The 13917-nt window shown below is 36.7% G+C and overlaps 1 protein-coding gene across 2 annotated transcripts in view; it reads left to right on the forward strand.

The window, feature by feature from the left end:
* LOC117403558 (TRAF3-interacting protein 1-like) overlaps positions 1-13917 on the forward strand; it is a 43754-nt gene that overhangs the window by 12971 nt on the left and 16866 nt on the right. Inside the window, exons 7-15 of one of the 2 annotated variants that reach the window (XM_059032049.1) lie at positions 1992-2015; positions 4357-4380; positions 5736-5811; positions 7162-7182; positions 7890-7965; positions 9032-9115; positions 9948-10077; positions 10706-10742; positions 11202-11278. In XM_059032049.1, coding sequence (XP_058888032.1) covers positions 1992-2015; positions 4357-4380; positions 5736-5811; positions 7162-7182; positions 7890-7965; positions 9032-9115; positions 9948-10077; positions 10706-10742; positions 11202-11278 — 549 coding nt within the window. The remainder of the gene's footprint in view (positions 1-1991; positions 2016-4356; positions 4381-5735; positions 5812-7161; positions 7183-7889; positions 7966-9031; positions 9116-9947; positions 10078-10705; positions 10743-11201; positions 11279-13917) is intronic. The other variant, XM_034005769.3, reaches the window with a different exon arrangement.

The raw sequence follows: 13917 nt of genomic DNA on the forward strand, positions 1-13917 counted from the left end.
TTATATAGAGTGGCAAGTCATCAATGACTTGCATGCCCCAAAGAATAATGTTTATACTCTAGCTGTAGTGTGTGTGTGTGTGTGTGTGTGTGTGTGTGTGGATATTATGCTATTGGGGTGAAGTTTAGACATTTGGAGACTGGGTACTCAAGTAATCCTACTGTCGAGCAGGACTGTCCAACGGATGACGCTGCCATACATGGTTCATTAAGCGTCACAATGGAGGTCCTTTTTAAGTGTCCGATTTAAGGTTTTTAATGGGTTGGAAAAGACTGCAAGGACAACCTATAGTCGTACAATGCTGCACATTTTTTGTTGGGTTTTAATGAGCAGAAAACTTCTGAATCAGTGCCTTAGTATAGTTCCTTCTATTTTGTCAGCTTTTTATTAAACCATCTTTTTATATGGCTTGAACAAATGTGCTGTAGAGTGGTTACTTTCCATTGCAGAGTAGTTGTAGTATTCCTGCTAGTATGCTTTTTGTTGTCTGGGTAGAAATCATTTGTCCTAAATGTAAGTACTAATAACAATCATGCAACAATAATATAATAATACAATAATTCTAATTTCAATCAAGACTTTTAATAATGTTCACAGTGCAATATCTCTGTTACAGTTCACTCCACTACACGCTGCTATGCAACGCAAACCCCATTGCAAGGAAATACAAGCATATTCCATCATAGCTTTAATATCACCAGGAATCTTTATTTGTATGCTGGATTTAGAAAGAAAAGTAAAGATGCTGTGTCTAAATTTTCATGAAATTTGCAATCTCTTAGGAAATGCTGGTAATGAGCATTTAGGGGCTGATGTAAGGAGACTTGCAAAGTGATTTGCGGCTGTAAAACACCCATAATTGCGGCCAAAATCTGTGTTTTACATGCGCAAAACATCTTTAGCAGCAGTAAAGAGGGACTTTAGCAGCCACTAAAAATGCAGGGTATGTAAAGAATGGGTTTCACCTGCCGTTCTGCAGCAAATTAGCACTTTGCCATCATTAATCCATTTAAATAATATTGAAAAGAAAAAGTGCATGAAATTGGACGGGGATCTGGAATATTAAGCAGGCGCAAACATTATAATGACATATAAGGATTTTGCCTTGCACTTGGGCAATTGCTGACCCTCCAAAAACTTTGCACCTCCTCTTACAAGGTGCAAACCATTGCAGAAGCGTGTAATTAAGAGCTGAATAAAACCACACCCCTTCAGAGACCTGTCATTGGCCTCAGAATGGCTGCTGTTGTACACGTCCTGATGTGGCGACGCTTTTCTCTTGTTGAGGACAGACAGGAAAAACTTTGGAGGAGAAGGGCAAGACGGAGAAGAACCTGCATATTCAAACCCAGGGTCACTGTTTGGGATGCCTGAGGATGTGGTGGTAAGGCGTTATCGTCTCACTCCGCACGTCATCCTAGACCTAATAGGTCACACCGACAGCATGGACTTTCTCTACTATAGAGGACCATATGGCCTTTTTGGTAGCATAACTGATGTTAGCTGAGGCTTTTCCACATAACTCAAGTTCATGCTGAGTGACCTCAGCCATAAGGACTCTCAGCTCCTCTTTTTTTTCTTTTCTTTTCCGTGTGCCAAGAGGACTTTGCTGCCCTTTCTCTGATATATTTTTTGGTTTGGTTTGATTTTCGTGCTCCACAAATCACATACAGAACCTATTGCTCTCTGTACTCTTAACTCACCTCACCTCTGGGCTGTAAGTCCGGCCGCTAAATAACAGCAGATTGCAGCTCATTATTTGTGCGTGTTGAATAACTTGCATTGCTCTTAAGCTTACATAGGCCGCTGTGCAAAATAATTACTTGGCCATTAGGCAATTTGGATTTTGCAGCCACAGTTGTTTGCTACACCTATCCTTACATCAGCCACTTAATATTTAATATACTGTGTAAGTTGAGCCAGGACACATCCATCAGTGGACCCTGTTTATAATCTATAATGGCCACATTTCTTTCTTTCTTTTTTGGAAGCCTGCAGAGGTTCCTGAAGCAGAGGTATTGTCGTTTAATCAACCTGCCTTTCATTCAGTGTTGTACATTCAAAATGTTTGTGAAGTGAGGATAATTATATTTTATAAAATATAAAGTGATAACCATGTATTCTGTGGAAATGAACCGTCAAACTGTGCTTGTTAATTAAGACAGCACTATTGATTGAAGTCCTGATATTCCTTCACAACCACAGGGACAATATTTCTAAGGAAACAAGCATATCGTGCACAGAGTAAATCATCTCTGAATAAATAAAATGCAAAGATTAATGTATTGCTGCCTTCAAGTGTGAAGCAGTTGTAAGGTCTGTCCAATAGTCCAGGGTCCAAACAAGAAAAGAGGCTTGATGGAGGGACTCCTGGGGGTCAAAATAAGGCAGGGCTGAGCAAGGACACTTAAACAGTGGTATGTGAATACTACTTGTCAGAAATTCATAAATCATATATTCGTTTGTTCGTAATTATTTATATTTTCTGTTTTCTTCTTGAAAGTGAGCCATGTAATAATAAAAGTGGTCAAAAAAGGCCATATGGCATACAGTGCCTTGCAAAAGTATTCAGACCCCTGACCAATTCTCTCATATTACTGAATTACAAATGGTACATTGAAATTTCGTTCTGTTTGATATTTTATTTTAAAACACTGACACTCAAAATCAATTATTGTAAGGTGACATTGGTTTTATGTTGGGAAATATTTTTAAGAAAAATAAAAAACTGAAATATCTTGCTTGCATAAGTATTCAACCACCACACATTAATATCTGGTAGAGCCACCTTTCGCTGCAATAACAGCTTTAAGTCTTTTGGGGTAAGTATGTACCAGCTTTGCACACAGTGTCTGAGTCATTTTGGCCCATTCTTCTTGGCAGATTTGCTCCAGGTTGTTCAGGTTGGTTGGACGACGCTTGTGGACCGCAATTTTCAAATAGTGCCACAGATTCTCAATGGGATTGAGATCAGGACTTTGACTGGGCCACTGTAGGACATTCACCTTTTTGTTCTTGAGCCACTCCAATGTTGCTTTGGCCTTGTGCTTGGGATGATTGTCCTGCTGAAAGGTGAATTTCCTCACAAGCTTCAGTTTTTTAGCGGACTGAAGCAGGTTCTCTTGCAGTATTTCCCTGTATTTTGCTCCATCCAGTCTTCCTTCAATTTTAACAAGATGCCCAGTCCCTGCTGATGAGAAGCATCCCCACAGCATGATGCTGCCACCGCCATACTTAACTGTAGGGATGGTGTGTCTTGAGGCATGGGCAGTGTTAGGTTTGCGCCACACATAGCGCTTTGAGTTTTGGCCAAAAAGCTCTATCTTGGTCTCATCTGACCACAAAACCTTTTCCCACATCGCAGCTGGGTCACGCTCATGCTTTCTGGCAAACTCCAGACGTGCTTTCAGATGGTACTTTTTGAGTAACGGCTTCTTTCTTGCCACCCTCCCATACAGGCCAGTGTTATGCAGAGCTCTTGATATGGTTGACTGGTGCACCATTACTCCACTCCCAGCCACTAAACTCTGTAGCTCCTTCAAAGTGATTGTTGGCCTCTCTGTGGCTTCTCTCACAAGTCTCCTTCTTGTTTGAGCGCTGAGTTTTGAGGGACGGCCTTTTCTTGGCAGTGCCTGGGTGGTGTGATGCAGCTTTCACTTCCTGATTTATTGATCCAACTGTGCTCACTGGGATATCCAAACACTTGGATATTATTTTGTACCCTTTCCCTAATCTATGCATTTGTATTACTTTATCTCTAACTTCTGTAGAATGCTCTTTGGTCTTCATTTTCCTTCAGATTCACAGCCTGACCAATGATCCTTCAACAGTGGGGTTTTTACCCAGAAAATGTGACAGCAACTTTAATGGTTCACAGGTGGAGGCCAGTGGTAAGGTAATTGTGTCCTCGTTAGGGCAATTTCTTTCATCTGTGTAAAGTGGGAGCTTCCACAGCACAAGGGTTGAATACTTATGCAAGCAAGATATTTCAGTGTTTTTTTTTTTTTTTTTTTTAATATTTCCCAACATAAAACCAATGTTACCTTACAATAATTGTTTTTGAGTTTCAGTGTTTTAAAATAAAATATCAAACTGAATGACATTTCAATGTACCATTTGTAATTCAGTAATATGAGAGAATTGGTCAGGGGTCTGAATACTTTTGCAGGCACTGTCCCTCTATCGGGCTGTCAGGTCAAGTTTTATTCCTCTCGGGGGCAAAAAAAAGTTAAAATCTTGAACTTGACCCCAGACTACAAGGCTACTAGAAAGCAGCCATGGCCATGAAAGTGTTCCTGACTTGCAAGTCTGATTTACACCTTTTTGTAATATCTGCATTTCTTTATTTCCTGAAAGCCTGCAGAGATTCTCGAGGCAGAGGTACTATTACATTTTTGTATCACTGCAGGGCATGATTCCCTATTGCAACTTGAAATTAATAACAATGACTGTAATTGGAGAAAAGCTGGGTAATCCTCTTGTTGACTATTGAATCTACTGTACAACTATTGGAGCAACCTACTCAACTATTAAGAAACAAAACACTAAAATACCTTACTGTCAGTAATTAATACAATAAATACAAAATAAATAGGAGTTGTTCAATTACCTTTGAGGCATACATTTCTGAAAGCATTAGGTAAGAGTGGATTAGAAATACATCCTCTGTGATGTATTATTCTTATGTCATGCCCTGCACTGATCATTTTTAAATGTTATTGTATTGTGTGAATTTTATGGGATTTGTGTCAACTGAAGTCATGGGCATTTCAAGAAGGTTGTTCATACTGTTTCAGTAAGTGAGAAATTGATTATGATAAATGAGCAAGTATCTTTAAGTGATTTTTTAACTTTACTGTCCTTGTTAGCACATGTCTTCAGCCATGGGGGCATTTTTACTCTAAAACAAGAGCACAGGCTAAAACATTTTGACAGAAAAATACCAGTGCACGTGCCTTTTGTTACATATACTGGAAAATTACCGGAATTGGAATGATGATAGAGACAGCAACTTACTGCAACTTTGGTCTGATCTGGCAATTTCAAAACTGCAAGAAGCCCCTAACTCAATACAAAACTATCAATAAAATGTTTTTATATTTGAGAAACGGCAATCCGATCTACTCTGAGTTATTGTAAACATCTTAAAGTCAAGAGCGATATAACATAGACAAACTGTTAATTTGAAGTTACTTGCTTTAGAATTACTTTGGAATTTAAATGGGTTTGCATTTTTGGTAAGGGTTTAACAATACACGAAGGTCCTGATGAGATACACAGGTCCTGCTACTGTTTATCACACTATTGTTACAGCCCTGATGGGCTAATTTGTATAAAATGTATTACGATCAAAACATAATTATAATTAACTATTTTGTTAAAATCCAAAACCAAAATAAGATTTAGTGTTATTTAGTGATTCTGTGGCTTTAGCTGATCATGCTATCCATAGTAATAGTTACTTTGCTTTTGTCATCTTCTAAATGGGCTGTGGAAAATTGCCTCTATATTTTGTTGTTTATTTATTGCCTCCACTTTCCATATCAAACCCGAAGGATAATTTTTCACAGGTAAGTCTTAGAGATTGTTGTTTTGTGTAGTTATGTACAGTGTTTATTTTGCACACAATGATATGGGTGGAAGACACAATTTTCCCTGCTGTTGACACGGTTATTTGTGGGAACTAAATGCATCACTAATAAAAACTAGACTAAGTTGTCCCTCTTGTTTTAAAGCATGAGAGTCCTGCAAGAATACCTCGGCCTTCCTCTGCAAAAGGACAAAGAAGACGACCCAAACCTGGAGGGCAAGGTATTGCATCTAAACTTTCAAATCCAATTAAATTTTTTAACTCTTAACAGTATTTTGCCTGAGGATTACATTGTTAAAAAATGTTTACTTGTTATATCTACAAAAAGAAATTCTCTGTACACAGAGAAACGAGTTTAAACTAGTATAGTACTGCTGGATTTAGAATCAGTTTGTGCCAGGAATAAGTATAGTGGTCATTTTACCAAGCTCTAATGTGTTTTTTTTTTGTTTTTCTTGGATCATGATCGCAAAGCTCCATGACAGATATAGCAACATTTTCAGGGAATGTTGAGTTAGCAGATCGTTTAGGTAAGGGAAAGTATGAGGCTAGGTATCAAATGTGTAGACTTAGACCTGGTCTTTGACCTTGGATATAAGCTGGGGTAAGTTAATGCACTTTTATTCCAAAGATGTAACCCTCACAATAGGCAAGTAGTGCAGAACTTTCAGCACAGTTAAACAAAGACTTTGCTAACATACCGACTCCTATATCAGACAGCGTATAATATACATTAGTACAAATACTAGAAACCAAGCAGCATACCCTGCATGTTTATACAGAAACGAAAGAACAAGTCCATGCAATGCAGATACTCCCCTGTACTTGCCTTCACACACACTACTTTGGGATAATAATACTTTTTAAATTAATCTTTGATCTTGAAACTGAGCTACAGTATGTTGTGCTGTGCTTGTGCTATGGTTGTACTTTTGGTCTTGTTTCACAGTGTAAACGATACATACAGTACCTATTAAAAGAAACATACATTTATTTTAGTATTTCTAAATTAAGCATTATTGAGTTTTTAATAGTTTTGGATGATAGTACATATATACAATATATCATGCAAACAAATGTATCGTGATACATCAATACATGCTGAATTGACACACCTCTAACCAACACAATGGAAAGCTGACTCTTGTGACCAAAGAATGTTTGTTAGTTAATCATTTTTATACGTGACCTTTATCTTAATATAGTTCAGCCAAGTATTCATGGGTACCAAAGTACCAGTCAAGTGTAAACTGCCATGAAGGTGTCAGTTATAGAAAGAAAACGAAAACAAAACAAGCTCTGTATCCTTAGAAACGCTTTAATGGTTCTTGGCATGTATGGTCTTGTTTTATTCAGTAGTTGTGTCAAGTAAACATTTGTATTCCACATACTAAAGCTTTTCCTTTCTTTGTTCCGTTTACCTATATGAGTAGCTTATATGAAAAACATGCAATGCCCCAGGTATAGGGCAATTCAACACAAATTATATGACACCTTTCTTATTCCCCTTACAGAGATGTATATGAATTTCAATTAATAATATACAAAATTCATTTTATTATTATTTTCAGATGAATCTGACAGTGATGGAGGTAAGATATCAACTTTCTAGTTCCTGAAAATATATGGATTGTTTTAAAGGCCTGTTGTGCTGTTTTATTCCATTAGGTGGTGCTGTTGTAATAAAAATAAAATCAGTGCAGCATAAATCTTGAGCAGGTTACCTCATTACCTGGTAAGTAAATAATGAACTTTTGTTGTTGAGAACATTTTTCAACACACGTTATTAAGCATACCTATATATGAGGGTTTATTATGGAGGTCCAGCCATCTCCATTACTTGCATACATGCTTATATCATGAGAACTCTTCATCCAGTTGTACTAAAACGTGGTGTGAACGTTCCTTAAGGCATGATAACCTATATTTGCATAAGTTCTGGCCTATAATTAAGTGTATAGTGCAGCCTATATCTTCAGCAATACTGCTTTTAAATTTATATTTAACTTTTTCAATCAACTGCTACGCGTTTGCTCACCTATTGAAGGTCACACAGTATCCTGGGAATCACTGATGAATGTCTATCTTATGATGCATTTTTATTTTTTTTCTGTGCTACTTTGTGAATGTAATCATGGTCATCTACTTTTTCATGATACTGATTTTTTTATTTTTTATTTACAGTGTAGCAGGGGATATGCATGTTCCTTTTACATGTATATATTTATTTTTAAAGTGATTGATTTTATATATGTGGCCTATTTACAGATTTGTGGATAATATTGTTGATCATTTTCAGAGGCAGAAATCCTTTCTTCAGACAAGTCCATGCCATTAGAGAATGGTGAGGCTGTTGATGCCGTGCCCACTCACAGGTCGGTTACATCTACAGTATTTAATTTCCTACAACAGCCACTGTAACACAGCCTGCTATTGCTTCAGGGCAGCTCTCAGTGTAATGCAATTAGTAGTAATGACCCTCCTCTGCTAAAACTTTGCAAACATGGTCAATTTCACATGAATTGGTTCAACAACACAGCATGAAAGAGTTGGCTGAAAGAATGTATGAGCAGGCTTTTTGATATTTTAGTTTTGTTGCCCCTGGGATCTGGAATCGATTTACTAGACCTGCCTGAGCCCCACATAGAAGAAAGCTGTGGCATTAACTAGGGGTAGAACGACTACTAATTTGACAGGCAAATTGAAAATCGTACAATAGATCAACTAGTTGCTAAATATATTAATACATCTATTTGATAATGTCTGGTGCTCTGTTTGTGAACATACTGTTTTTTATAAGATTTTGCTGTTTTTGCACTATTTTTAAAACTGCTTGGAATGTTTTCAAGCTTTTTATTAATGCTCTAAAATGTAATTATGTGGTAATGGATTGCAAGTGCACCGTCCATCTGTAAGTTTACAGTTACGTGGCATGATTAGTCGACTACTAGTTTCTGAGGTCAACAATCACTTTTCTATTCATCTAGTTGACTTCGGTGTTACCCTTAGCGTAAACTGTGTGATTATTGTGTAAGAGATGATAAATAAAAACAACAGTATGGTATATCTTTATTTACAGGTCTCCTAAAAGTTAATGACATTTTTGACTAAAATGACTAATGATTACTATTCTTTATACTTTCTGTGTAACAGATACCATAATACTTGCATTGTACAGAAGTTTACTCCATTTCAATCTTTTCCTTGACTCCAATTAGTCCAGAGTAATTGGACATTTCCTCGAAGGTATAGTTAATTATGCTTATAGTAAACCCTAAATGCAATTCGTTGGGAGTCTTATTTGTTACACTGACATACTTTGTATATAAATATTCCAATATTCTCAGATTCCAGATTTTCCATTGTAAAAGCAAATGATTGTAATGTTAGTCCCTGCGGATCTCCAAGTAACGCTTGTGTGTCTGTTTTTTGGTGTATTAGGAGAATACCAAGGCCAAGTAGTGCAAGGCCAGCACCACCACGAGTCAAACGTCAAAATAGTGCTGATGTGCCAAGTGTAGAAAGGTAAGCCAGTAGTGTATTATTTCAGTAGGCAGCATTACCTTTTTGTTTATCATGTTTGTACATCTTCATTTGTATCACAAGAAAGTGTTTGATTTAAATACAGAAAATTTAGCTTTGTATCCCATACTGCTGCATGAATTGTTTTATTGAGTTTTCCATTGAGAAATAGCAGAGCAAATGTGGTTGACTAAAGCATAAGCTCTTGTGAGTGTGAGGCTCTTGACACGTATATCTAGAACTCAGAGACAGAAACTCTTAAGCAGAAAATAACTTCTGAAAAATTAACAGATCAATTGTAAACTATGTGGGGGATTTTGAGACCAGTGGCATCTCCTGCATTAGGGATAATTTGCTACAAGCAAACATTAAACTGAATGCATTACTGTTTTTACCCCTGTGCAATCCTATGAAATTCTATTGCGTGTTACCACTACATTTTAATACATAATTCAGGGATGTCTCAACCTGAGTGTGCATTTCATATCCAATGATTAACATGTGTCATCACTGTTGCCTTACATACTGCACACCACACACCAAAGTGTTTCATGGTAAATGAAAAGGTAATTAGTCTTTCGTCCTATTATTTGAGTTACAGTGGAACTGATATCCCTTCAAAATTGCTGTGTACATACATTGGGCAGATTACCGTGGATTACGATTTGCGAAAATGTTTAAACACATTGCATTTAGATCCACCGCCATTTAGCTAAATTAAATAGAAGCCACTGTGTTTTAGTGGATGGGATTGGTGGAAGTGCATGGAATATGAAAATGAGTCAATTTAACTCCCAATGGTTGTAAGGTATAACCATGTGTCCCCTGTCTCTAGGATCGGTAGTGGAAAGCCTTTGACTGCTGTGATCGTGGATGGGAAAAAGGACTCTGACGAGGATAATGATGAGCTGTTTGTTGTGGAGGAAGCAGCTCCACTTCTTCCAGACCTGCCCAAAATGGAAATGGTTAGTCTGCCAATGAGAAACATACTGCACCCAAAAGACTTGGTATCAACCACATATGAGGAGGAAAAAACAATCTACTGTAAATGAATTCTTACATTGTTATGAAATAGATAAACTGTAACAACTGGTATATCTGTAGTGTTCCACACAACAATTTCACAGAGTAACAGGAATTCCTGTATACCTTTCAGTCCTTCGGCAGCTGACCACATCTTTGCACGAAAATTCAGCAAATTATACAGCTAATTAAATTAATAAGTATACCTCTGTATGTATTTTGGGGTTGACTGATAATTTTATTTTTAAAAAAAGATACTGGTGCACAATACTAGGTACTAGCAAAACATCTGCACAGTATAAGGATAATTGCTTGTCTATGGCTGGAAAATGTAAAAACAAAAAAGGTCCATAATCCCTGGTAACATACCAGAGATCTCCGGGGGAAAAAATCCCTGTTACTAAGGAAGAATGCAAAACTAAAAACAGCATAACAAAATCAAATCAAATAATATTATCCAATAAAAAAAAATGTTGGATGTTATCATTTAATGTGCCCCTTCGTATCAGGTTTTACCTCTTAAACAAATTATTGCCATTATGAAAAAAAAAAAAACTGTTTGTTTTTTAGGAGCCGGCAGTGGAGCTGAAAGAGGACGACAAACATGGTAAGTGGTACCTAAGGATTTTTTTTTTTTGTTCAAAAGGAATTTAAGGGATGATACTTGAAATTATCTACCCAAAATACTAGTTTCTATGTAAACCCAAGTTGTTGTTGTTTTCCATTGATATAAAATTAAATTAGTGCTTCTGAAGGTCAGGTAATTGATATGAAACCCTCTGTCTCAACAATGCTGTATTTGCGTAAACTGCAAGAATTGATGGTACACAGAGGCCTTTCATTAAGATTTTATAGAGCTGCTTCCTGTGTGTGTCTACTGATTTAACTCATCACAAATCACAGTAGATTACCTCTGCCCAGCATCTCACCCTTCTCTGTGCCAGGTATATGAAAGCCTACTTGAGATATATATATATAAATATATATATATATATATATATATATATATATATATATATATATATATATATATATATATATATATGTTTCCTTTCTCCATTTCCAGGTGGGCTGGTGAAGAAAATTTTAGAAACAAAGAAAGATTATGAGGCTTTACAACCTTCATCCAAGACAAAAGACCAGGTAGGGTTAAATTTAACAACCCAGGTCCAAAAATTCTTTCCCCATATTATTGGCTGATGGAGTTGTGGTAAAGTTGCCATATTTTGTTCCCTAGGTGGTGCTGTTGCTACACTTACTGTAAACCAGTTTGGCTACCTAGCAATGTCAATATACAGTAGTTCCTCAAGAATTTGGCTTACACTAACAGCCAGTGTCTACTTTCCAGGTAGTAAAAAATGTTTGGGATGTCTCATAGATTTTTTGTTGCTTAATAGAATTGCACAACATTTGATTTAGTTCTCAAACATGAAAATGTAAGCTTAATATGTAATCAGAATTTTATAAAAAGTTATAGAAGGCTTCCTATGATGGCTTTTCTGTTTGGTTATAAACATGCCCAGTATGTTAAAGTTTTAAATGTTTAGGAAATGAAATGGAAACTAACAACCCATAATAAACAATATACTTTAGTTGTGTAAGTGGCTAAACACCATGCTTTTAGATAGTGGTGAGCGGTGTGTTTAGTTCAATTCCTGTTCATGTTTGGGCAGTCCTAAACAGGTAACTGAACATTTGAATTCGCTACTTGTGTGTTCCTGGTCATACTGGAAAAGGTTATCCTAATCTGAAACTCTACTCTTGCCTTTTTTTAGTGTCTTCATTTGAAAAATGTATTTAGCTGATGTGTTTCCCTTGCATCGGTTTTATTAGCAGCATTATTAACTGATCCTTCAATTATCACAAAGTTTACGCTAATACTAATAATATATATTTAACAGTAGTTACTACGCCCTTAATTATAATGCATTGCTGTGGATTAATTTTCAATAGTAGTCTGTTGTAAATTGTATTTGAAAGCATTCTTGCACGTTCATGAGACTGGAGTTATTTTTCTCATTCAAAAACTGGGGACCCTTATTGGCTGACTATGTACATGTCTGGCTATGTGTCACACTCTACATCAGTGTTTCTCAACCTTTTCGACAGAGACCCCCTTGTGAACATTCTTATGTATGGCACAGACCCCCCCCCCCCCAAAAAAAAATAGAAAATACAATTACTTTGATCTTAATGAAGTCTCACAAACTCCTTATCGTGTGTTTTGGACCCCAGGTTGGGAAACTCTGCTCTACATGGTAAGCATAATAACTACCTTGATGATAAATTATTTATTAAAAAATATAGCCTTTATAAATGTTCGGGTACTGTCCGATTTTATAAGGACTCTCTCAATGTGTCTGTCCTGGTTAAACACAACTGTACCCTGCAGTTTGGATGATACAGACATTTTCAGTTATTATCAGCTATAAATTATCATGATAATCCTGATTATCTTCAATCGTGTTTTAGCTCCCATGAATAGCTTTCCTCACTTACACTCTTTTTTCTGTCTGCTTTTTTGCTTGTTTGCTTTTTAAAATAAGCAATACCATTGTTCTCTTCCACAATTTGTTACTAATGCCCAGTATAAGTACATGGCTCTTATGCCAATTATTTTGTATGAAAGCTACAGTGTACAATTTGTCTCAATAGAATAACAATTCTGAACATGCTCTTACCCACTACAAATTAGGGGATATTAGAGATGGTTTCTCCGGCTCGCTGGAGTCTGACAAACAGTATAGGGTGCAGTTGTAGTTTTTCATTATGCATCAGGGACATGATGTTAGCATTTTGCATAGCATGTAAAATAATAATGTTACATTTTGTAATAATATAGCAAATTTTAAAGCGTCTGACAACTAAAAGGCAGAAAACAAGGTGCCGTAACTGCAGTAGACAGACGTTTGATGCAGTGCTATGTAGTATTAATAAACAGAATCTTGTTTACCATTCCATTTGATCTCTTTACAGATATGTAAATCGTAGCAATTGCTTGCTTTTTCCAAGGTTTTTGTTTTTGCATCAAGCTATTACCAGAATAAATCTGCATTGCAGCTAAAGGAAGCATTTCTCAGCACTATGGTTTATTTAGGAAACCCCTTCCCCTTCATGCTTTGCTTCATGTGCTGTCTAAAGGGCTCTAATGATTTCCTTCCTAACTTGAAAGGGCTGAAGGTCAGTGTAATAAAGAAATGATATTCTTTCATTCTGGGCTAACACCAAAGGCTTGACATTGTAAATCTTAACAGTGTTCTAATTCAACCCTGCTTCTGGCATTGCATGTAATCTTGTTGTTGTGTTCTCTCATATAGTTAACAGAAAAGGGATACTTGAGCCCCCAGTCTGATAAAAGGGACAGAAATGCTGGTTTATTGCCTCGCTGCTAGTTGGCAAAAGGGTTGGAACAACAGTGCCGTGAGAGCATGTTTTAAGGGCAAATTTAAAGACTTCTATTCCTGGGGGTAATTTAAAACCAATTACATAGTAAAAATAGTGAACGTTATCAGTTGGGCACTGAATGAGTCAACCAGGTCTTTTTTTTTTTTAAAGATTTTGAACTGAACTCTAGTATTTGCAAGAGAACTAAATACGTGCATCAACCAGAATCTGCCTGGTTCTGTCTAGATGTGGAGTATAGCTTGCACTTGCAAGCCATACACATGCCTTCACTGCTCATTTGTTTCCACCTTTTCCAGGCTTTACAATGGGTTTAATTAGCCATTGCATGCAGGTAACAATCTAAGGTAAGCTTCTAAAATAGATATCCATAGGATAAC

The sequence above is a fragment of the Acipenser ruthenus genome, chromosome 10, assembly GCF_902713425.1.
Source record: "Acipenser ruthenus chromosome 10, fAciRut3.2 maternal haplotype, whole genome shotgun sequence".
In the NCBI taxonomy this organism is placed as follows: domain Eukaryota; kingdom Metazoa; phylum Chordata; class Actinopteri; order Acipenseriformes; family Acipenseridae; genus Acipenser; species Acipenser ruthenus.